Here is a 23,517-nt window from a genome sequence, read left to right as displayed (position 1 = left end):
TTATACTGTGGACTTGAGACGTCTGGTTTCCTTTGAACTGTGGAGCTCCAGGGCAGTTTCCTACTCCCCTTATTTAACTTTGAAAGTCTTCAGTGAGAGCCCCCATGTCTTTCACTTCATTCACACATTTTTGAGGCTTTCTAGACTTGTTTTGAACTAGGGAAATTTGTGACCCGGGGTCATTGCTCAGTCTGAACAGTTTTTCCATTGTGCAGAATTAAAAAAAAAAAAGTGCTTCTTGAGTTGCATTCATGAACGGTTGCATCATTTATAGTTTTGCTGCTTCTCAGTTATTCTGCAGGAGTGCTACTTCGGGTATTTTGTTCGCAGTGGAGATGAGGAAAGGGCGTCTGGCTCCTGTCCAAATCTTCCTACAACAGCAAAATGCACACTGACACTCTTCAGTGATGAGAAGAGGAGCAAAATACCACAGCAGCACACAATAGAAATTAAAACATGCTCAAGATATTTCCTAATGCAGTGCTTTTGTGCTGTGAAACTGTTGTAAATGCCATTTTCTTTAAATATCAAAAGTTACAACAACAGTAGCATTAAAAGAGAGAATGGGTATAAATAAAATGACGTACTGGATTGGAGCGCATTTGATTGGCAGGAACTCCTTTGAGCTCTGTGACGTTCAAGCAGAAGTCAAAGCAGAGACTTCAAACAGAGGCTCTGGCCCACATAAGGCCTTTAATGTCTGACTTCTGACATATGGCAAGGGTCCCTCACTATAAAAACCTTCTTTGTGTAAGGTTAAAAGGCTGTTTGAATTAGATCATGTATTATAATTAAGCCTATGGATTGATCAGAGTCAATCATATGCAGACGCATGACCACTTTATCTATTACACTGACAAAAGCAGGTGAATTCAACAGTCCCCATTGGCTGGAAGCCAGTGGCTGATTTAGCAATTTTGGGGCCCTCCACATCCATTGTTCTCCCCCCTTTTAAGTTTTTATTTATCAAAGAAAGTCCTAATTGTAACTTTATGTGAAACCAACTAAAAATAACCGTTTAACTATGTTTTAGAAAATCTGGTATCGAAATGACATCAGAGCAATGGATTACTAAGTTTGAATGTTCATTTCAATAACAAATGACAATTTACTTCAAGAAAAAAAAGACCTTTTTGCCATTTTGGATTTTTTTTTTTCTTTTTTGGGTCATGTTTTACAAACCAAAACCTCTCAAAATGTGTCCAAATAAATGTGTTTGACCAGAAATTTGTATATTTAATTTAAAATATTTGTTAAAATAACACAGCAAATCACAATTGATCTTATTTGGTGTTTTCCCAAATCTAAAAATAAAAGGTCCATAATTTACAGATATATTTACATTTTATTTAAATTTGATCTTTTAAAGTTGGCTTTTATGCCACTATAACATGACCAAAAAGCACTCATTTAAACGTTTTATTTCAAAATGGATGCACAGTTTTACTTGGAGGAGAAGGCTCTGTTCAAAAGAACAGAGTTGGGTTTGTGCTTTAAAGGAGGAGGCTGGAGTGGAGGAGGTTAAGTTTTACCAGGTGCAGCAGCAGCATGGTGCATGAGCATTAATGCAAGCAGGGATATTTAAGTGCACTGCTGTGTTGTAAGAAGAAGCTTTTATTGGCTGTGGGAGGCAATGATTCAGCTGATTAGCTGCTTTAACTAATAAAATTCCAAGAATACTGTCTGATGCAAGAGAAAGACTTAAAATTAAAGTCCCTGTAAAGTGAAATCAAAATTGTGTGTCTTATAGCACTTGATATGTTGGAATAGGGTTCCACATGTGTGAATACACTGAGATCTATGTTTGACAGTTTTTTTTTTTTAGACTGTTAGAAAACTTCACCTCTTTCTTGGCTTGTTTTTTTTTTACAGGGTAACTATATGAACCAATGACATCACCAATATTGATGTGGAATTACCCCGCCCCTAAAGCTGCAATATAAAGTCACCGACTAGTTCATCTCAGTTGCTGATGTCACTGTCTTCATTGAAAGTTAACAGCCAGCTACATGCTGTGTTTTTCTTTATTGTGAGGTTAATTTTCCAAATCTATCAGCCATGGTGACTTATGGGTCATTATGAGTATCATAACAGTGAGATTTGTTCTAGAAAACAGTAAATTTAACACCAAACTTCTGCCTCTCTGCTCTTGCGCAGAGCCAGGCAGCTGTGTTCTGATCAGGAATTTTTTTTCAATTGGAAAGGATTGTGTTTCTTGTGAGTGGGTGTGGCTTTAGCTATTCAACTGACATGCCCACACCATCCTCGAGCAGTTTTCCTGCCTCATTTTTCATGATTTTGAAGCTTACTCCTATAAACTTAGAGATGTTTCTCATGACTGAAATTTGTCCTAGTGGTTCCTAACATAGAAGTCTGTCATACAACAAACCTAAATTAAAGATTTTTGAATCACTTTACAGGTACTTTAAGTATGTGCTCCACTTTGCCTAAGGGGAAAGTCCGTCTCTACTGGAGGCCTGATAACTGTAATGCATCAGCTGCACTTTAATGTAATATTGGCTGCACCTTCCAGTAGTTAAGACGGTTTCCTCCTTAACGTTTGGAACACAAGATTTATGTGGATGGCTAATCCCACGTGGCCCTGCAGATAGAGATAAAGAACGAAAAACTAGATTCTAGATTCCCTCTGCTACTCTGTTGCCTGGTGAGCGTGAACGCGCCTTGCTCCACGCGCTGCTGATGAGAAAGAGAGAGAGTGCGCGCGCCGGGCTGTGTGGTGGTGGTGTCGGTGTTGGTGTTGTTGGTGGTGTATGTGGGAGCAGGAGGAGAGACTCTGCAGTGTCTTGGCAGCTGCATTAGTGCATCTCCCACCGTCCGCGATGCCTTCACGGCCAATGCCTGCCTCCTCCGCGTACACTTGACAGCAGATAACCGACATGAACTCGTCGGGGAACTGAGCCCGGACGTCTACTCTATCAGCTCGGTATCTGTTTATGCCCCGGAGATAGTCCGGAGCGCTTCATTCACGCACTGAAAAAAAGCCCGTGACGAGAATTGTTAATGGAAAATGGCGATAGGAAGAAGCTCTTGCAGCATCGTCTGCTTGGTATCTATCCAGATTATCTTGATTTTCAGCGCATCGTGGCCTGGAGCGGAGGGTCTCACGTTCCCGCAGCAATACACGTAAGTAAAGGCTGCTCTGATTGAAGGCTTAGCGGGGCTCTGATGGGAAATAAGTTTAGACTTGTCCAATCAGCCTTGCTTTCATAGATACTTTAATCATTCTGGTTGATTTGCTGCTCTTATGTAATTTCTGTGTTGGCGATCGTTTCAATGTAAAGGCTGGGTATTTAAAGCTCAGTGCTCTGTAAGGTGTAGTCCACAGTATGACTGGGCATGAATAAGAGAGCTGTGCATTTTATATACATCACATTTCACTAAAAAGAGCTCTTCATATTAAAGCTACCCTTTATATCAGATCAGATCTGTAGCTTTGAAAAACAATGTAGCCTCTTTATGAGTTTTTTTTACTTACTGAGCAATGCAAACCAAGTGTCTTCTTCTGTAGTGCCAATTTTATTTACATCAAGGAGGAATCAGCTTCAATAATTCTGCTCCAGTTTGGATGTCAAGTGTGCTGAGAGAGAAGTTTCACTGTGACACTTCTACTCCAAAGCACAGTTAGTGAAGTTGCAGGTGACAGGCAGCATCAAGTCTGTGCATTTGTAAAGCCTTGTGTTTGTGCTCTTCTTGCTCTAGATGTTTCCATGCAGGCTTCAGAAATATTCCTTTAGTCTTGCAACCTCTTGAAAAGATCCCTGCATGTTTAGTCACACTCAGAGAGAAGGGCTGTGCTGCATAGAAGAAGAAATGTGGGATTAAAGTCCTGCAAGGCAGAACAAAAAGAGAGGGCATTTTCTGTTCATTTATATCCTGTGCATAGTTGTTTAATTCCTGACCTTTAACCTGTGACTGTTAAGTACAGCTGGCACTTAACTGGAGACTCCAGTGGACTGGGCCCGTTTCTAGGCTCTGTGATCAGGCGGCTCTATAGGGAGGAACAGGCCAGATGGTCCACTCATCTTTGGGGCACACAGTGAGGGATTTCTGTCCAATCACAACTGGAGAGTCGAGGTGTATTTACCAATTAGGGAGAGGGTCTATAAATCAGGAGGGGGTGCAAGTGTGCATGTTTGTGTGTGTTTTATGATGAATTGGGTTATTTCAAGTAGGGTATAGCTGCTGCCTCCTCCTCCTCCTCCTTTATTTCCTCTTATTTTTCTGCTGAGTGCTCTGAAACACACAGCCCTCTGCCCTGGGTCTCTTCATGTAAGCTAAATGAAGCAGAATCGCTACACTGAAGAACAGCATCTCATTCCAATTAAGAATTAATACTGCAGCAGCCAGGATTTATTCTTCTCGCCCTTCTCCCTCCCGCCCCTACTGTACTGACTCTGTCTGCTTCTCTGCAGATAGATAGATAGATAGATAGATAGATAGATAGATAGATAGATAGATTCATTCATTCATGCATACCACTTCATACATACAACTGTAAACACAACATTTTGAACCTTGATGTGATACTAGTAAAAATGAACTGATACCTGTTTTGATACCATGACAATGAAATAGTAGTCAGGCTTCCCCATATTGGCAATTTTTTAGTTTTCATTCGTGAAATTTAGACCATGTTAGTGTATTTGTTTCTCGTGTAAGCACCTGTCTTCTTATATACTTTTGAAACATTGGTTCTTTTTATTAATCTTGCAAAGCAGATGGATATGCCGTTTACTTATTTTTCACTGGTGAATCCATCTTGCAAAGCTCTCATCTGAATCGTTTGGGCCTGGTTAGAAAGTGACAGGATCAATCAGTGACGAGGGGCAGTACTTTCAGGCGCGGCAGAGTCGTGACATATGCAAGCAGCAACAAGAGGCCAGTGCAATTATGGCGGAAGAGCTTAGCGTGGATGCTGCTAAAGTGCCAGTTTTATCAGAACTTGACGACATTTCTTCGTTAAAAGAGGAACAAAGAACAGCAGTGAGTTGTTTTCTTTTCAAAAATGACAAAAGTCGTGCACTGACATGTCTGTTGCCACGGTTCTTGTTATTCCTCTGTAGCTGGACAAGCGCACCTCGATAGCGGCTACGTCATGTATTTTGTTGCTCTAATTGGCCCGTAAAGATTTGACAGACAGAACGTTCATCCAATCACACTTCGAGTTTCTTTCAAATCCTCTGCCGTTTCCCAAACGCTTAGTATTGAAGGTTTTCCAGATGGATGTGTGAAACAAATCCATATGGTGTGTCAGGTTAACTTTTTATACTATCTTTTAATAAATTGATGGAGAATTTTATGATTTAAATTATGTGGTATTAAAAGTGTCCTAAGTTTTGCTGGCCTTAATAGGTGCATACATACAGTGCCTATGAAAATAAGTCACCCCTTGGATGTTTTATCCTTTTATCCATGTAATGTAGTTTGGCCTTTTTGACTACAAAAATACAATAAATTGGATTGAGGTCTGGCCTTTGACTCCATTCACCTTGTTGTCTTTAAACCATTTCTGTCTGTATGCCTTGGGTCATCCTCTTGCTGGAAAATAAATCTGATCCCAAGCTGGAGTTCTCTTGCAGACTGAATAAGGTTGTTCTCCATGATTTTCCTTTTTTTTGCCACATTCATTTTACCCTCTACCTTTACAAGCCTTCCAGGGCTGGCTGCTGAGAAGCATCCCCACAGCATGATACTGCCACCACCATGCTTCACAGTGGGGATGGTGTGTTTGTGGTGATATGCAGTGTTTGGTGTCCACCAAATATTAGCGTCTTGTCTGATGGCCAAAAAGCACCATTTTGGTCTCATAAGACCAAAGAGCTTTATTCCACTTAACCATGGAGTCTCCCAAATGCCTTTTGGTGAACTCTAGACCAGATTTAATCTGAGTTTTCTTCAACAGTGGCTTTCTCTTTACCCACCTTCCATAAAGCTTTGAATGGGAAGCCACAGTTGTTGTATGCAGAGTTTCTTCCATCTGTAGAAATCTATTTTAAATTTGTCATTTAAGATTAATTTAGTCAAAAAATTATTATTATGCTCATAACATTAAAATAATTACAAATTCGGCCATGCTTTTCTCTATCCTTTGTCCTCATGTCCTCAAATGGAGGGTTGAGTTTTTATTCCTCTGTTTTCATACTTTCAGGTTTAAACTCTTAAAACAGTCTGTTGACGCGGTGGATTCTTGACATTAAGGTTGTGAAAATATTCAATATCTTTTTGAACATGATTAAAAACTATATAAAGACTCCTAATTTATTACTCAGAGTAGTCAGAAAGTACAAAAGCTTTTGAATTTATGCCATGGGTGCATTGGAGAGGACTGAATTCATTAAAAATTGCAAGCTAACCTCTGTCTCAGTTGGACAGATATTGTTTTTTGACAGTGTGCAGGAGTTTGCTTGCAACTTTTGGTCATTAAAAACAAAAAATTGCCCAAATACTGGAGCTAGAAACTGACATTTTTGTCGCTGTGCTATAAAAACGTAACCTTGCAAAGCTGATAGATTGGCCAGAATCCATGTCTGTCATCAGGTAGATTGACCTTGCAAAGCTCTGATCCAAAACAACAGTGTCTGGTCTGAGAATGACTTAACCAATCAGTGTCATTTGAGGGGATTGAGGTGTAAGCTACGGGTGGGGCTAAGTTGTACTGCAAACCGATGAACAATGGCTGCCGGTGAGGTGATTAGCTCAGATGTAGCGAGAGTGGTAGTTTTTATCAGAGCTGGACATTTATTAAAAGGAGAGCAAAGAACCACACTGAAAGCTTGTCTTGGCTGAACAATGATTTTTTTCAAAGGTTCTGCCAAACACAGGCTATGGATGGTTGCCCTGATGGATGTGAAATATATCCTATGCAATGGATAGGGGCTATCTGGCTTGTCAGGTAAATCAACCCTAGTTTCCAGAAGCTGATTGTCTGCCCTGTATGGATTTTCTTTTAAATTAATGCAATAGTTTAAGTGGCAAATATTAAATGTCAGAAAACATGTGAAGCACAGAGTGTGGAGTTTTAACAGAGAAAGACAGACAGACTGGTGATACTGACCAAACATCAGCCAAATCTAAAATATGACAAAATGTGTCATGCTCTCCAGCTCTCTGCAGAGAAGTAGCACTGCCCTGTGTCGCACTGAACTTTGGGTAAACATTTTCAGTTGAATTGAAAGAATCTACATGAGAAATACCATATTCATATGCTGCTTAATGTGATAGCAAAATAGTAGAATAGTTTCCTTAAATATGCTGCCTTCAGCTTTCAAAGCATGGAAAACATTAACCAATGGATTTATTATTGAATAGAAAATGTTTTTTAAAAAGCAAATCTCAGGTTCTCAGTGTCCAAGTGAACTCTTTAAATATCTGGATTGCTCCACTAATGATCAATAGCCACAAGTAATTAATTTACTGCAATTCAAAATAGAGCAAATCATCACATGTTGGAATTTTTGCCTCATGTTTCAGTGTTACAGATTCAACTACTTGTTGACTTTTGATAGGCTTTCCTTGTTTGGATTATTGATAAATCCTGAGATTGTTTTAGCCTTCTTGTCATGGAAGAAATTAAACAAATCTCATTGTGCTCTAGATTGTTGTCTAGATTCCCTCTATGCAAAATTGTGAAACTGAAAGGCTGATAGTATTGTCCCTGAACCTCTCTGTTTTTTTTTCTTTTTTGTAAAACACCCAATGTGTACAGGACTATGCTACTTGCAAAACACATCTACTATCACTAGATACTTTTTTGGGCAGTATGTCAATGTCTGTTCTAATGTAAGAATCTAATGTCTGTTTTTTAATGACCCATTGTCTTGAAAAATACACACCATTGAGTAAGTTACATCTGTTGATGTAACGCAGACCATTTTAGTATAGGAATGGATTTAGCTGAGGTTGCTGTTAGTGATGAAGATAAAATTGGAGAGATGGGGGAGTAAGGGTTAGGGGAATGGGTAGAGAATAAGGGTCATGAGACAGAGGGCTGAAGGAATGAGGCTAGAGGTCGAGGGGATGACAGTAAAACTTGATGGAAAGATGATGGAAGATTGTAAAGTGCTGGTACGATGTAAAAAACTTGAGACTCAAGGTGGTGAAGTCTATTTAGGTTGAATGATTGTATGAGACGAATGACTGGCTGGTGTGAGCTGGTGATGACATGGAAACCAAAGGAGTTAAGACAGGGCCAGGTTTTGTAGATGTTGGAGACTGATGATTGACTGGTGATGCTGGTACAACGTGAGGGAACCAGAGGGGGTTTAGACTCTGTGTAGAGGAGCTGTCTCCTTGTCACTATTAGTAATGAGCTCTCAGTGGTTCCTGTATTTGGACAAAGATGGAAGTTTAAATAAGGAGGTATTGTGAGGAAGGCACAAGAAAGCTATTCCAATTGCTGCAGATTTTAATCAAGCAAAAGGCATTTGAGGCCAAATAAGTTTATCTTCTTTAAGGGAATAATGGTTATATTCAGTAATCTGATAGTGAGTAATAATAGTCGTTAAATTTCAACATTCTGTTTGCAATTTGCTGTTAAAAAAAAGAAAAAGAAGAAGAAAACCGTGGCAGTTACACTGGTGTTCTGTCATTTTTTGCTACCCATCAAAAATTGCTACTTTATGGTTCTGCACATGCGCCCTACGCCATCAGCGTGACGCCCATAAGGGTTAGGGTAGTCGATAGGAAGCAAAATCTGGCAGAACACTGGCGTTACTTCCTGTAAGTGCAAAACAGCAGTTTGCAATTTGGGACAACACTACCCTGCTGTGATTCAGTGCTGTGTACTTCATGAAAGTATACTGTAATAAAGTATACTAACAGAAGAATGCAATTTTGAACACCCAGTATGTTTCATAAGACAGGACAGAAAGAAAAAGCTAAAATTCCAGCATACTCTTGCACAGCAGTGTTTGGGCATTGATTGACAGTTTAAAAGTGAAATACTTTGCAAAAGGCATCTTTCTTTGTTTCTATGGTGTCCAAATTGGCCAATATTGATATTGTTTGGGTTTTAATAGAATATCAAAGTTTCTAGTTCCAGTATCATAATAACTGTAGATAACATCCTTAGAGCTTTAACCATCTGTTTTGTCCATGCTCCACCTCTCACTCTGCTGCTCCCCTCTCTCCACCTCTGTCTTTCTCTGTGCAGTAAAAGAATGTGGGTCACGTCACCGAGTCTTTCTCTCACTCTCGTCCCAGGAGAGTGTGAGTAAAGCAGGTAACTGAGAGGAGGCACAAGTGCAGCGTGCTGCTCAGCTGCCTCAATGCAGTGCTGTGATCCAGAGTTTAGTGACATCCCTCAGGGCTCTGGGGAGAGGAAATGGAGCACACACAGTAAAAAAGTTAGGACTGGGCCTCAGCTGCACTGATTCACACAGAGGAAGCAGATCTGCAGCTACACTAGTGTAATAAACCTTACTATTCACACAGTCACATTCATACACTTCACAAGGGAATCTTGAATATTCTGCCAAACTTTTCAAACTGATTCTTTTAAATGTGCAGGAATTCATGTGGATTTAGTGTGATTTGTCAGTTTTCTTATTAAGTCATGCTCCTAGAGGGGTACTCAGAGTGTACAGACCTCAATTTCCATCATAAAGATCTGGATATTTTTAGAAAAATCATAAATAATTCACATAATGAACATGCATATGTGAAAACAGATGGCACTTTTGTGTGCAAATATCAAAACAGCATTGCAGCTTTTTATGGACAAACGTGAAGGAAAGCTTACTATTTGGAAGCAACTTTTATTGTTTTCTTGGTTGTAATCTCCAAGTGATCTACTTAGAGAATCTGGTGAATCTGGTCTAGATTTTAAAGGTTATTCCTTGGTCTGTACTAGCCATGCTCGTAAAGGGACATGAAATTTAGCTAGTAGCTTTCTAGTAAACTTTTCTGATAAATGCACAATATACAAAAGAAAAATTCCAAAATTTATCAGATGATGCTTGATAGTCTTCCTGAAAACTTTAAAAAGTTTCTGTCAGTTTCCAGCAAACATGTCTGAGAGTTTATTATGAGAATGTCTCAAGGAGTTCCACAAATTCCTGAAAATTTTGAAGAAAAGTTACTGAAAAAAAGAATATCAGATGAAGATTTTTTTGGGGGGCATTTTTGTGCCTTTATTTGATAGAGGAGGATAGTGGATAGAGTCAGAAACAGGGACGAGAATGGGTGAGAGACATACGGTAAAGGGCCTCAGGCCGGTTTCGAACCTGGGCTGTCTGCGTACGTGGGGCGCGCCTTAAACCACTAGGCCCCCCTGTGCTCCATCAGATGAGGATATCTGAGAATTTCAGAAAAATGTTCTATAAAGTTTCCCAGACAAAGCCCCAAAAGTTAAAGAAAAAAATACTGAATTTGTACATGAAACTTGTGCAGTTGTTCTTTTGAATATCTCCCTTGCATATATCCACACTTTGATCTTGTCCAACATTTGGAGACGAATTACAACAACGGGGCCCTGCTACTATAAACCAGGATCTCAAAATAAGAAAGTAGAATAATAGAAAAATATGAGTGAATTAACAGGTCAATATGACAAAAGAAACACTTTGTAAGAATGTTTATGTGTATGATAAAATTGATTTGCTTTACAAGACAATATATTTACATCAAGAAAGTGCTGTGGATGGACGATTTAAGTCGTTGGTGTGTCTCTTCTCACATGCTATGAAAAATTCAAACGTTTCAACACTTAACATCTCAGCGATTCACGGGGCTTTAAAAGCATTTGAAATGCCTCAAACTTGGCACCATAAAAACTGGTGCAGAAAGTGACAAATATTTTATGAGCACCAGCTCATATGGCATGATGAAACATAAACTGACATGACATGAAAGTTGAGTTCACAGGCAAAGAACCAGTCTTATTTTAACTCTGAAGATGCTGCTTTAACACCCACTGGGAATCACGAAGGCTGAAATGACTCAATTATCAAGATTTTTGTGTAATTTATTGAGTTTGAGAACTCTGTGTACTTTTACATTACTCATCAAGAGTACAGAGCTGCTTCTTTTGTGAGAAGCAGCTCTGTAATGACTGCTGTTTCCTTTTATATTTCAGACAGTTATCAGCTGTATAAACCCAGGCTCATTTAGGTCTTCAGAAAATCTGATATACTTCTTATAAAATCATACTAAGTACATGACACACACTTGCCTAAAGCACACTTACTTTAGTCAAAGTAAGTTCATTTGGATTATTACTCAAGTTAGACTATTAGGGCACTTGCTTTTAAAAATACTGAGGTATTCAGAATACAGTAGTGTAAGTTCTAAAAATGATACAAATCCTTCTGTATTTAAAAAACCTCAAACATGGACTGAAGCTGCACTCAGATGTAGAATCCCTCTACCGTAACCATCATTACCACAACTTCACAAACTAGCTGAACTAAGTGATGATTGTTCTGCATTTGCGTTATGGGTGCCTTCAAACAGGGTTGTGTTTATCGTGTTCACAGGAAGAGATGCTATGAATGCATCCCTTTTTGGTTTCATGACATCATAAGTTGAACTTTTCTGAAAGCACCACTTAGACAAACCGAATTCAGAACTACATGAACACATCTTGTCTCTTTGCTCTGATTTAAAAAAAAAAAAGGAAAATAAAATTCATGAGCTGACATCAGAGCAGAAGTGACAAGTAACAAGGACATTCATAGAAATTTAGTGGAGCTGAAAGTCTGATAATTTCCCCATTAAGTGGAGAAAAATTAAAATGTTTCCCCAGTAGTTTAGTATACAGAGATTACAGTGTAAAGGCAGCATTCACAACCTCAGTTTCAGAGCAATTCTCACAACTCACGAGGGGTCGACTGATTTTTGGCCTGGGTGATTATAAAGGTTGATATTTGGCATTGGCCGATTAACGGTATTGCACTTAATTTTACTGATAATCGATAAAACGAATTCATCAAAAAGTGGGCTACCTTGGTTCCACTGCAAAGTGTGTCTTCCTCTCTGGCTTTATTTCAAATGTCCTCAGTACAACACAGTCTGATTGGCTGGACGTCACGAATGCAAGTCATTCAACACTGTAGCCTGGGTGCTACTGACACAGTAAACATATGTTATCACTTCCTGTTTTGCTGCTATGGTGTTGCGCTGTGCTGTTTGTCATTCTGATGGACCTTGGGCTAAATTGTTTATTATTCTTACCGTTTTGTACCCCATGATAAATGCAGGGCTGTTGGTCTCATGAATGACTAATAATATTGGTCCTGAGAAACCAATATTGGTTGACCCCTGCTTCTCACAAGCATTCATTGTTATGAAAGTTGACTTCAGCTTTCCTCGGTAGTATCCATAACAGTTTTTTTAAAATAGCTTCTAATACTAATACCATTAAATAGCACCTAACATTTCAATATTAAGGAAATATCACAAAGAAAACATGAAAACAACATGATTATATTTTGTCTTATTGAAACTGGACCTGGAAACTTTACCCTCAGCTTAATTTTGATTGATCAGTGAAGGAGGAGGGGCATTGATAAGCGCCGTGATGTTCCAAAAGTTAAACAGTTTTCAACTCAGTCTTCCCTGAGCTCAGTGACAAAAACAGCTGACATTGAGGGCATTTGTAGCGCTAAGGGTGCATAGTGCTAAAAATGCTGAACTACATTGATTTTGTATTGAAAATGAGTGCTGCCAGTGCTAAAGGCATCACCCAACCCACTATGACACTCACCATTCAGTAGCGTGCTGCATTTTTTTGCCGAGGATGGCGAAAGCATGACCTGCATCACTTTACCTGTAATTTGTAAGGACTCACTTATTGCCTTTGTTGGCTAAGAATGTAAAAATATCAGGGTATCAGGACAAGCTAATCAGAAGCAGAGTTGGGCAGGCTGCACTTAGTAGCTCGAGAACAGGGGTGCCCAAACTATGGCCTGGGGGCCAAATGTTTTTGATTGGCCCCCAAAAATTCTTTAGATTGCATTAAATTCATTAAAAATTAAATAGAGCATGAAGCTTGTGCTACACTGTATTATTCTTTTTAGTTTCAGCATAAGGCAGTGCTACCATGCTAATACTGTAAACAAACATTCTGACAAGGATCTATAGCTTTTTTGACAACACTATAAATAGTAAAAATACTGGCAACCAAAATAATAGATATCTTGATTTATAATGCCCTAATGGATCACAGCAGCAAATAGCGGCACCAATGCTGTTCAGCGGAGCCAGTGGTAGCCAGAGTTGAATAGGGCCCCCTGAAATCTGATTGGCCTCCCCAGAATCCTTAAAATGATTGGCCATCTACTAGCCATTAAAGCATACCCAATCACTGATTATCTTGACCAACATTAGATTAGTTTTACTAACTTTAATATCGAGGTGAGATGAGATATATAAAAGTGGCTCCACCATCCTTATTTTTTTCTGTATGTGGTCCTCAATGGAAAAAGTTTGGACACCCTTGCTCTAGACGCTAGCAGCGCTACTTTTAATCATTTTCCTTCCTTCATCACATTTTCACAACAGTCTTTACCTGGAGTCAGTTGGTGGTTAATGTGAGATTATAAAGGGTCTATTTGTGTGTGCTGGACGGGACTCAAAAAGAAAAGTGGGGCATAAATTAGATTACCCACTTCTACAGGCACCACTCCACTGAGTTTTACCTTATTACTGTACATCACTGTATATATTCTTATGTTATACATTTTTTTCTGCCATATAAGAACATAACATATAAGAAAAGCATGACTCACAAGATGCTGACTCACCATGTGTAATGTTTTATATTTGGAAATCTCTCTGGCGAGAAGATAACTGCTTGATCAGCTAAGGTGCTGTTGGTCTCAGAGCTACAGTTATCCCACACCAGCCTGTGATACATTTCAGGCAGATTACACCTAATGATGATGGCATTATGTTTTTAAAAGGATTATTAAAATTACATTTCTATTAGACGGTTGCTACCTTCACGGTTGTCAAGATGTGCTGCTCTCTTTTTTTTTTTTCCCAGCACCACTTTCTTTTTTTTTTCCAGCAGCTGCCTCCACTGCCTCAAGCTGAAAATAATTTCACTTTTAAATCTTGCTGTGCTTGTCAGAGTGTCTTTGTGAAGCATTCAGTTGTATCTAAAATGGGCCTAAAAAACAGCCTGAAACCCTTACGTCTCAGTTTTCCACACCGGCTCTTTAATGTGGCACATTACTGTAACTCTCAGGTACATTTCTATGAGAAAACCTGCAATTTTGACAAACTAGATCTCGACTGAGGCATGTCTGTTCATTATCAGATCTTAAAGAAAGTCACATGTTCATCTCATGGTGTGTTAAAAAAAGAAAGAGAAGACCCACTATAGTATCTTCAGTGTGAATTATTTTATGTGGACACTAGAGTTGAGATTTGTGGCTTTTCAGACACAGGAAACAACCCAACAAGGCTTAAATCTGCCCGTTGTCTTGTAACGCTGCTGGGAGCTGTCTGACTGATAAAGAATCGACTCTCTGGGCACTTACAAGATTCAGGGTGATTTCCACGGTATCAAGATTTATTTCTTGGCCTCAACAAATTGAGTACAGACTCAAATAGATGTCTCTCCTGCACAAAGTCCTTGCTTATCCAGTTGTACTGACAGAACAGGACTATCACAAGTCTAGTCAGTGAATGAAGGTTGAGCCGCTGAGGTGAGATGGGGTGATTGAAGGGGGGAGATGTGAATTTTTATTGAGACTGTATTCATTCAGGGTTTTTGGATACAAGTGTGAATGGTTGTCTATGGCAGAAATAGTGTAGTATTCAAAACACCTTTAGTCCTGTAACGTGTTTTTCATCTCCCCTGTGGCTAATGGCATACCCTTCAACATGGCATTGATGCTTGAACATGAAAGGCAACCCTTCTTTTGCTGCAGGATGCTGCTTTTATTCTGACAGCCTGCGTAGGAATGTTTGTGCTGCTTTGAAATTGCAGTTAGGGATGGGATTAGGTTGTTTATCATAGAAAACACATTGAGAAGAATGCAGAGTGCAAACAGTACTTGTAGTGTGGCTTACAGTGTGTACTCAACATTACACTGACTGTTGTAGTATTTAACAAATGTGTGATGTGAAAGGCTTCCTAGATTTTGGGCTGACCCCAGAATAGAGATTTCTATTCCTGACAATAAGATAGCAAAACCAATTTTTATTTGTCTGTACTCTAGCACTAGTACTTTTTTAGTACTAGGGATTGACTGATTATTGGGGCCAGTATTTGGCATTTTGCTAACTATCAGTATCTGCATTTTATTTCAAAGATAATAAAGTTAAAAAATGAAAAAACTTGTGCTTTCTTGTTTCCACTGTAAATTGTGTCTTCCCCTTTATCTTACCCTCTACAGTCTAACTAAATAGCCTATGTACAACAAAATCTGATTGACTAGATGTCACATGAGTACTAGCCAATCAAAACTTGATCCTGGTTGCCACTGGCACTGTAGGTCAGGTAACCAGAGCAGTGAACTGTGGAGTGTCATTTTCTGATGTCCAGATCACTGATCTGGACTTTGCTGATGATGCTGGGGTCCTTGCAGAGACTGTAGATGTCCTAGTGGGGGCTCCTAACTTTTTGAGTGAGGAGGAGGCAGCACTGGGAATACAAGTCTCCAGGCACTTAGGGGTGCCTTGGATGCTGCCGTTAAATCTTTATTTGTGAATGGTGAGAGCGTTGAAGTTGTAGAGCACCTCTGGTATCGGAGCACAAAAACAAAAAGTCAGAGTCTTTCGGTCCTTGGTCATCCCTGTATTGCTATACTCTTGTGAGGCCTGGACTTTCACTGATGTTCAGAGGCACCAACTGGACTCCTTTGTTGCTACTTCTCTTCAGCACATCTTTGGGTGTTGTTGGGCAAGCATAGAAAGGGTCAGCTGCCTGATACAAGAATGGCAGCTGCTATTTACAGGCACCCAGCGCACTTTGACTCGAGGATGAAAGCTGAAAGAGAAAATAATGATGTACTGATATTTAGAGTCACAGTTATTCCTCTTGTGTAATACTTAAACTTACAGTATTTAAAAACACTAAGTACCAAACGATTTTTATGTTTTGCTATCTGAATAATTAATTTGGTTCTTGTTCTGGACCTTAACTAAGCTGGACTGTTGCCAAGCAACACATTTTCACAGTTTCCTGCACTGTTGCTGCTTAAAGTGTTTCTACACATTTAAGCAGAGCTATGTATTTTTTACATTTGCCTATCGGCCTATTGACTAACTATCTGTCTAATTGGATTACTCAGTCAACACTTCTGTTCTGTAAATTCATAGGTGAACGCCTTGAGAAAAAATGAACAAATACAGTTGATACATTAGAATTGATCTGCCTTTGGGTTAACAGAAATGCTGACAGGAGAAACAGCTATGATTTTCCATGGGTGACTTCCCAGATTTCATATTTTGCTCCTTTCTTTAATAGTATCATCCTTTAACAATATCATCGTAATTTGCACCAAATAGACCCTAGTGTTAATCTTTACTGAGATTTAGTCCACTGTTAAATTTCCCTTTCTCTTAAATGTAGGCCTTTGGTTGCTGCAAACAGTTGAGTAATATCCTCTGTGGCTCTGAAGGGATCTTTCCACAGTGTGAGAAAATAACCTTGATGATGCCATAGAGATATCATCAGGGTTAACTTGGATCAGGGTTCACTCTTTGATACAGCCAGTATTACAATTCTGGGGCTGTCAAGATTAAAAGAAGAGGGCAAAGGGAGGCTCTGATGAATGGGAAAGATCTCTTTTTAAATTTTCAGAATATAAAATGTGTTTGTTGTGATGTCCTGACATTTGTAAGGTAACATAAATCACACTATATAATCAGATATGCTGTGTACCTACATGTCCCTGCTATACTCATTTTTTCCTACAAGAAATCCTTAAAGTTCTGGTCTTCAGGGTTGGAGTTACTTGATAGTGTTGATCCATCAGTGTTGATCCAACTCTGTAGAGAGTCAACTGAGCTCAGCCCCAAGCCATTTGAAATCTGGAGGAACATGTGGGCAGTTTTCCCATCATACCCTTGGGCAGAGTGTTTAGATGTGCTTTAGATGTGTTTAGATGCATTTATATGTATTTAGATGTTGCCTGGTGAACAGTGATTGCTGCTGGAATTCCTTTGCTCATGTTTCTACAAGAGGATCTGGCTGCAGAGCTCCATGGTGGGGCATTTAGCTGCATACCTCTAAAATGGTCAAGCTTGACCATGGGTTGAAAAATGATGTACATTACCCAAGCCGGAACTGGAATGATGGTGTATATTTTCCTCTCGCTGTCAGACATTACACTAAGTGGCTATTTTTTTTTACTACAGCAGAATTTAACAAATAAAAACTGAACATTTCCTTAGGGAGATCCCTTTTAATCAAACACACCACAAACTAAAGAAAACCCAAAGAGGGTTAGGCACCCAAATCCTTTCTGCTGGATTGTTGTTGTTTTTGATGTGTGTTTTGATGTGTGTTTTGAATTGAGACACGTTTTCACCATGAGTGAATTATCCACTGAGTTAGTGACTTCCTGTCTGTAGCTGGAGTTTAGCTTATAAAAGGAGAGAGAATACAAATTTTTATGCATTGATAGCTTTAAATTATGACACCCTAGTTTGCCACAGGTGTTCAACTGAAGGTGGAGCTCTTGATTAAACATGAAAAGTACATTACAGGGTGTCAATAAATAAATTCTTTAAATTAACACAGAAAGGAAATTATACAATTCTGTGTTAAAAGTACAATTTTGTTTTGGAAAAAATTACCAGAGTCTTAAAAATTAATACTACATGAGAGTTAAAATATTAACACTTTTCAAAGTTTAAATTTAACTTTGAAACAGTGAGAATTATATGAACTCTGAGAAGATGTGAAGTGATGGTGGAGAAAGAAACAGCAGAACGTGACTAACAAATGTAAACCTCTTCTTTCCTGAATTGTCCTTCTACTGAAGCTCTTAACTCTCACAACACGGTGGATGTTTTGTTTCTCCCGCCTCATTAGTTGCTCTGTTTTTGGGGCTCTGCAACAAAATCCACCCGCATCCAGTGATCCTGGCAGCCACAGGAGGTTTAAAAGCTATTTACATACTTATAGAATTATACAGTAGCAATCTGTGTGTTTTTCTTTGCTTTGTAAATATCCTCTCGCAGAATTATGATGATGAGTCAACAAAGCTGATTACCTGGCTCTACACACATTCAGTGGCTCTCACTCAGGTGCTGTCTATTGCTCTGTTTTGATTCCTGTAGTCATTCAGTGAAAATGTTATGGTATTTAGACACGTTGATTCATTTAGTGGATTTTAGGAGGATAAATGGGGTTATTATTTTTAAAAGCTGCTGTTGATAAGGGAACTAGCAGACATAATCAGATTTTTGTTATCAAGCATGCTTTAGGTTTACTTTCTTATCAGAGTTCTTCATATGAGATGACTCAGTGACTTTAACATTATTATTCGTATTCATTTTAATCTGGAAGCTCCTTTCTATATATGTATCGTGTAAATATCATGTAAATAATTAGCCATTGAGAAGAAAACCTTGCCTTTTTAATATGGTTGTGTTCTTAAAGATAATGTAGTTTTTTGTTGTTGTTTTTACCTCTGTGCTGGTGACAGTTTAGGATGGGGACACATGATAAAATATGTATCATAGTACACATTGTAATGAATAAACATAACACTAAGAACACTTTTTAAATATTAAAAAAAACATTTCAGATCCTCAGAGATCTAACAACTTTTTTTTTACTTCAAATGGCCCTATCCATTATTCTCCTCCTGTTTTTAATACAATAGTAATATTCTGGTTTCACCTAACTACCCACTTGTATTTGCAGAAATGTCTTTTTGCTGATCACAGCACCACAGCATAAAATATGAGTGCTGAATGAGACAAAACGTACTATCAAGCCTAGCTGTTGTTGCTAACTGCTAATTAGCCTGGTGTCTTGTCATGTGTGGATGAACATTGGTGTTGCTACAGTGTTTTACCTTGTTTTGCATAGCTTGTATAATGTATGACGATTGATCTATGTGTGCTGCATCATGCAGTTGTTGTGTCTGCTGTCACCTGCTGGCTTCTTTTTTTGTAAACTGCACTTTGTATTTTAGATCTGTCATCACAATATTTTCATCCGTATCTGTATTGATTCTGCAACATCTGTATCAATAGATGTCAGTAAGGAGAAGACGTATTGCTGTATCATTTTTTTTTCAGTACAGGCCTGCTGTGAACACAAAATCTCAAGAACACTCAGAGATTTCTCCAAATTTTGCACAAATATAGATCACAGTTTAAGGATAAGTCACTTTATTTTGGATGAAATATACTATATGGACATAAGTATTTGGATGCATGCAAACTCCCACAGAAAGGCCCTGCTAGGGAAATGAACCAGGGTCCTTCTTGCTGTGAGGCAACAGCACTGTGGGGCTGTACAGTGGTGCTAACCTCTGCACCACTGTGCAGCCTCCCATGCTCACTAACTTAGCACAAATATCAACTGAAGGATGAACTGATAAGATGTTAGAGGTCAAACGTTAAGATAATTGAGCCTTTTCTTCTTCCCTTGCGATATGTGATATGTCAGGGATGCCTTGTGGGATTTTCTTAAAGCTTTACAATTTCCATTATAATTCAAGAATAAACTGATGAGGTTTTCAAGGACAGCAGTCAAGGTCATTTGGCCTCATGTCCATCCCTATCACTGTGACAAAAACCACCCTGGCCCCTCTTCTTTACCCACCACTGTACTGTCATTGTTCAACGATTGTATACCTCCCAGAAATGTTTAACAGCAGCTCTAGTTGTTAAATGAAGCACCTTTTGGGATTTATGTTTTAATCCATGCACAGGTACTACAGTAAATAGTGTTATTTTTGCATCATCCCTGCTTACTTTGAAACCCACACACATATATAAACATACACGTATCTTTTTCCCTTGTTTGAGCCGTGTGACAGTCAGCCTGTGATGTCTCTCCACAGGATAATGCACTGGGCCCGCCGCATCGAGCAGGAGATTGACAGAGTGTTTCAGCACATCACTGGAGTTCAGCAGTTGAAAGGGGTGAGTGTGCTGCTCTCTCTTTTAATACTATACATGTCTTACTCATTGGGTTGCTGCATTAATTCAATAAATACATTCAGCAGACAGAGAGCTCTGTAAAAAACAGAGAAGCTGTTAATCCATTAGATTTAGCATCTGGAGCTTAGTAGGGGCATCAAACAAGAAAAGACACTTTTTATGTTCTCCTGTGATATGATTCGTCTGTGTTTCCTGGACGCACATTAAAGTCCGTCCTGTAGCTCTTATTTTCATTTGTTTTAAAGGATTTTTTTAAGATGTCCTAGCTGAGTTTATTTCTGGAGCTTTGTGTATTGTGTGCTGTAATTATTGATCTTTGTAAGATTCCCACAAATGATAAGAGCAGCCTGACCACACGCCTACAGTGGTAACATTTAGAATATCTTGAATTATGTTCTCTGGACTTATAAGCTTGATAACACCTACTTTTTTGAATACTAATACAGATATTTCATAAGATGATCATGTAACATCATTATTTGGGAGACATTATTTCCATAATTTGGTGCATTTTTATGTGAATACTGGGGATATAATGGTATCAGTAACAATAACACCTTGGTAACAAGGCCATGGCTTGGTATTTATTATATATTAAACAACAAATGAAGACTTGAAAAAAGTTTATTAAACAACAATTGCATGCTAAATTTTACAATTTGCCATAGGTGTGCTTAAGGCTTAAAATATATACTTATACTTTGGCTCCAGTTTTTACTAACTTTATCAAACCTTTGCTGTCCACTGCTGAAAACAGCTGCAGGTCTTTAGTGATATATTCACTGGTACACCTTGTGAGCTGTTGAGCCCTCTCGCTGTTGTCAGGAAGGGAGATAGTGAACGCTTCCTGAAGAGTCTTTTGGCCTGGCTAGATTCTGCTCCTTGCGTTTCTGCCAAACTTCTCAGGGTGATGATTTGCCGAGTGACTCTTTTTAATCTCACTCTGTACACAATTTTTCCACTGTTAGATCAAGACAGCGAGTGCGAGAGCAAAAAGTGATGGGTACGCAAGGGCTGATGGGAACTGTAGCAGGGTTGGAATTTAACTTTATCAGCTACCTGCCATTTCAGCTGGATTTAAAAATCTACCAGCCAGAGACATGTTTTACCAGCCACTCTATTTCAATAAGCAGCACTATTTAATTAGGTATAATACAATAATCAAGGCTTTTAGTTTTCAATATATAGGCTATTTAAGAAGAGAGTTGGTGCATAAATCACTTAAAAGTTTGTTCATTTTAAACAGTGTTTTTAGACCAATTTGTGTTGTACTCAACCATGCAAGTATTTGCTGCGCTTCCTACGGAGACACTGTAAAATTCGTAGGCACTTTCCTACATCATGAGTGTCAGATACCCTGGCATTTAAAGGGCACATGTTATTCAAAAATCACTTTTTCAGGCTTTTCTAACAAAAATATGTGCCTCTGGCCTGTCCACAATCCCTTCAAGTACCAGAAAAATCCATTCCCTCCTCCCCTCTCTTTCTCCACCTTTCAGAAAATGTGTGCTGAAACAAGCTGTTCTCAGATTTTCCCCCTCATGACCTCATGTGGGCAGTTAGCACCACCCCCAGGTTCAGTTGGTCCTTCCAGCTTGGAAAAAAGTATCTGCCCTCCGCTCCTGATCTTTCTCTCAGCTGCCAGCTGAGATGGTGGATAACTCGGTGGGTTACTCTGCCAGACTTAAGTCTGGGAGATTGATGGTTCATATCCTGGTTTAGGTCAGTAACTTTGGACAAAAGCATCTGTAACATTGTAACATCTGGAGTACCACATCCATTTCCTGAGAGGGCTGTGGTCAGGGGTGGAGCCAGACAGGTCAGAAACATTTAAAGCCACAGACACTAAAACAGCTTGTTCTGAGGAGGGCTGATACAGAGGGTTTTTCAGACATGCAAAAATCCAATACTAGAGTGTTTTTTCAGCAACAGACTTCACTGGCATGTTTTGGGGACCTCTGAGAACAACATAAACGTGTCTTAAAAGGGTAAAATATGTCCCCTTTAAGATTTTGAGCACAGTTTCTGTAGTCTTACCCACAATTCAGGCTTTGTTTAAGTACCATGGACTTGAAACAAGCGAGAGTAATTTAAACACACCTTCAGCAGATACACCACTTGCATCGGAGAACTACTCTCATGAAATACTGGGTCAAACCATCCCAGTACACAGCTGCCTGTAAACATTTAACAGCAGCTCTGACACAAGGAGGAGGCGAGGTTCTTTGGTGAGTGAGCATGTAGGTCCACTCAGCTTTGCTGAGTTTAGGGGTTTGATAAATGCGGTTTTTCTGTATCAAAACCACTCAGTTAGGTTACCCACCCCAGTGGCCGATAAGTTGAACAAATTCACCTGACACTGCTCAAAAGTACCTGCATTTGGCTGGTGGCGGGGGCTAACTTTCCACCCTGAACTGTAGTTCCCACCTCCTTCACTCTGCATCCACTGAAAAACAAAACAATTTTTACCCTGAAGACAAATCGTTTGAAACTGTTACATCTCCACGACAGTACTGAGATGCTTCTGTCACCGTGAAACTGCAAAATTACATCTCTAATTAACACACATTTACATCACAAACTCTGAAAACACGTACGATGCCTGTTAAAGATAGTACCAGTAAAAATGGTAGCTGATTTGGCTATGATGTCAAAAACATTGTTAGAAGAGGCTTTATTTGGCCCTAGAAACAGTTCAAACAGAGTCTCAGTGTTGGTGGTGGTGTTGTGTGGAAAAAATGAGTTTTCAGATGAAAATTAATCCTTAAGTATTTTAAGTTACAGTTTCTTTTTTAAGAAATTCAGACATTTACCTGAAGCTTCTGGTGTGTGAAGATTTTTTTGCTTTTCTTTATATCATGTAAAAATCAACAGCAGAATTGGTATTATATTAGAATTTCAAATTTTGAAATGATACTATTAAAAATGTAACAACATTTAGACCTTTATTGATATGACAACCAAAAAAACTAGAGGTCTCAAGCATTGAAATGTGATTTTTTCTGGTTTTTAGATATTAAAACTGTTTTTTTTTTCAGTTTTGGGTGGATTTATTCCTATCAAATCAAATATCTCATGAAATAAATGTAATTTTTCTAAAGCTCTGTCACTTTCAGTACTGTCAATAATAAAGATAACAAAGCTTTTACTCTTCTTTAACTTAAATCATGTCTAGTATTGAAAATTTTGACAGCCTAAGATGACAAAATATCTGAGTTTTCAGCTCGAGAAGAAAACTTGACAGGAGCTGAAGATGACATATCCAGTAAAAAAAAAAAATTCTATTAAATATAACAATGAGTTATTGTTTTTTATCAATTTATCTATCAGCAACAAATGTATCTATTTATTTATTAAGAGACATTATTGGCATGGTTATTAACTATAAAACATAAATGTTATTTTTCACTAAATCTTGTT

At 38.7% G+C, this 23,517-nt stretch overlaps 1 protein-coding gene across 2 annotated transcripts in view; it reads left to right on the top strand.

The window, feature by feature from the left end:
• Positions 1–2,792: 2,792 nt before the first annotated feature.
• LOC121506874 (voltage-dependent calcium channel subunit alpha-2/delta-2-like) overlaps positions 2,793–23,517 on the top strand; it is a 73,804-nt gene continuing 53,079 nt past the window's right edge. For both annotated transcript variants that reach the window (XM_041782849.1, XM_041782847.1), the window contains exons 1-2: positions 2,793–3,144; positions 19,998–20,079. In XM_041782849.1, coding sequence (XP_041638783.1) covers positions 3,029–3,144; positions 19,998–20,079 — 198 coding nt within the window. In that variant the 5' untranslated portion in view covers positions 2,793–3,028. The remainder of the gene's footprint in view (positions 3,145–19,997; positions 20,080–23,517) is intronic.

Source organism: Cheilinus undulatus, linkage group 3 (assembly GCF_018320785.1).
Source record: "Cheilinus undulatus linkage group 3, ASM1832078v1, whole genome shotgun sequence".
Taxonomy (NCBI): Eukaryota; Metazoa; Chordata; class Actinopteri; order Labriformes; family Labridae; genus Cheilinus; species Cheilinus undulatus.
This window is presented reverse-complemented; position numbering and strand designations above follow the sequence as displayed.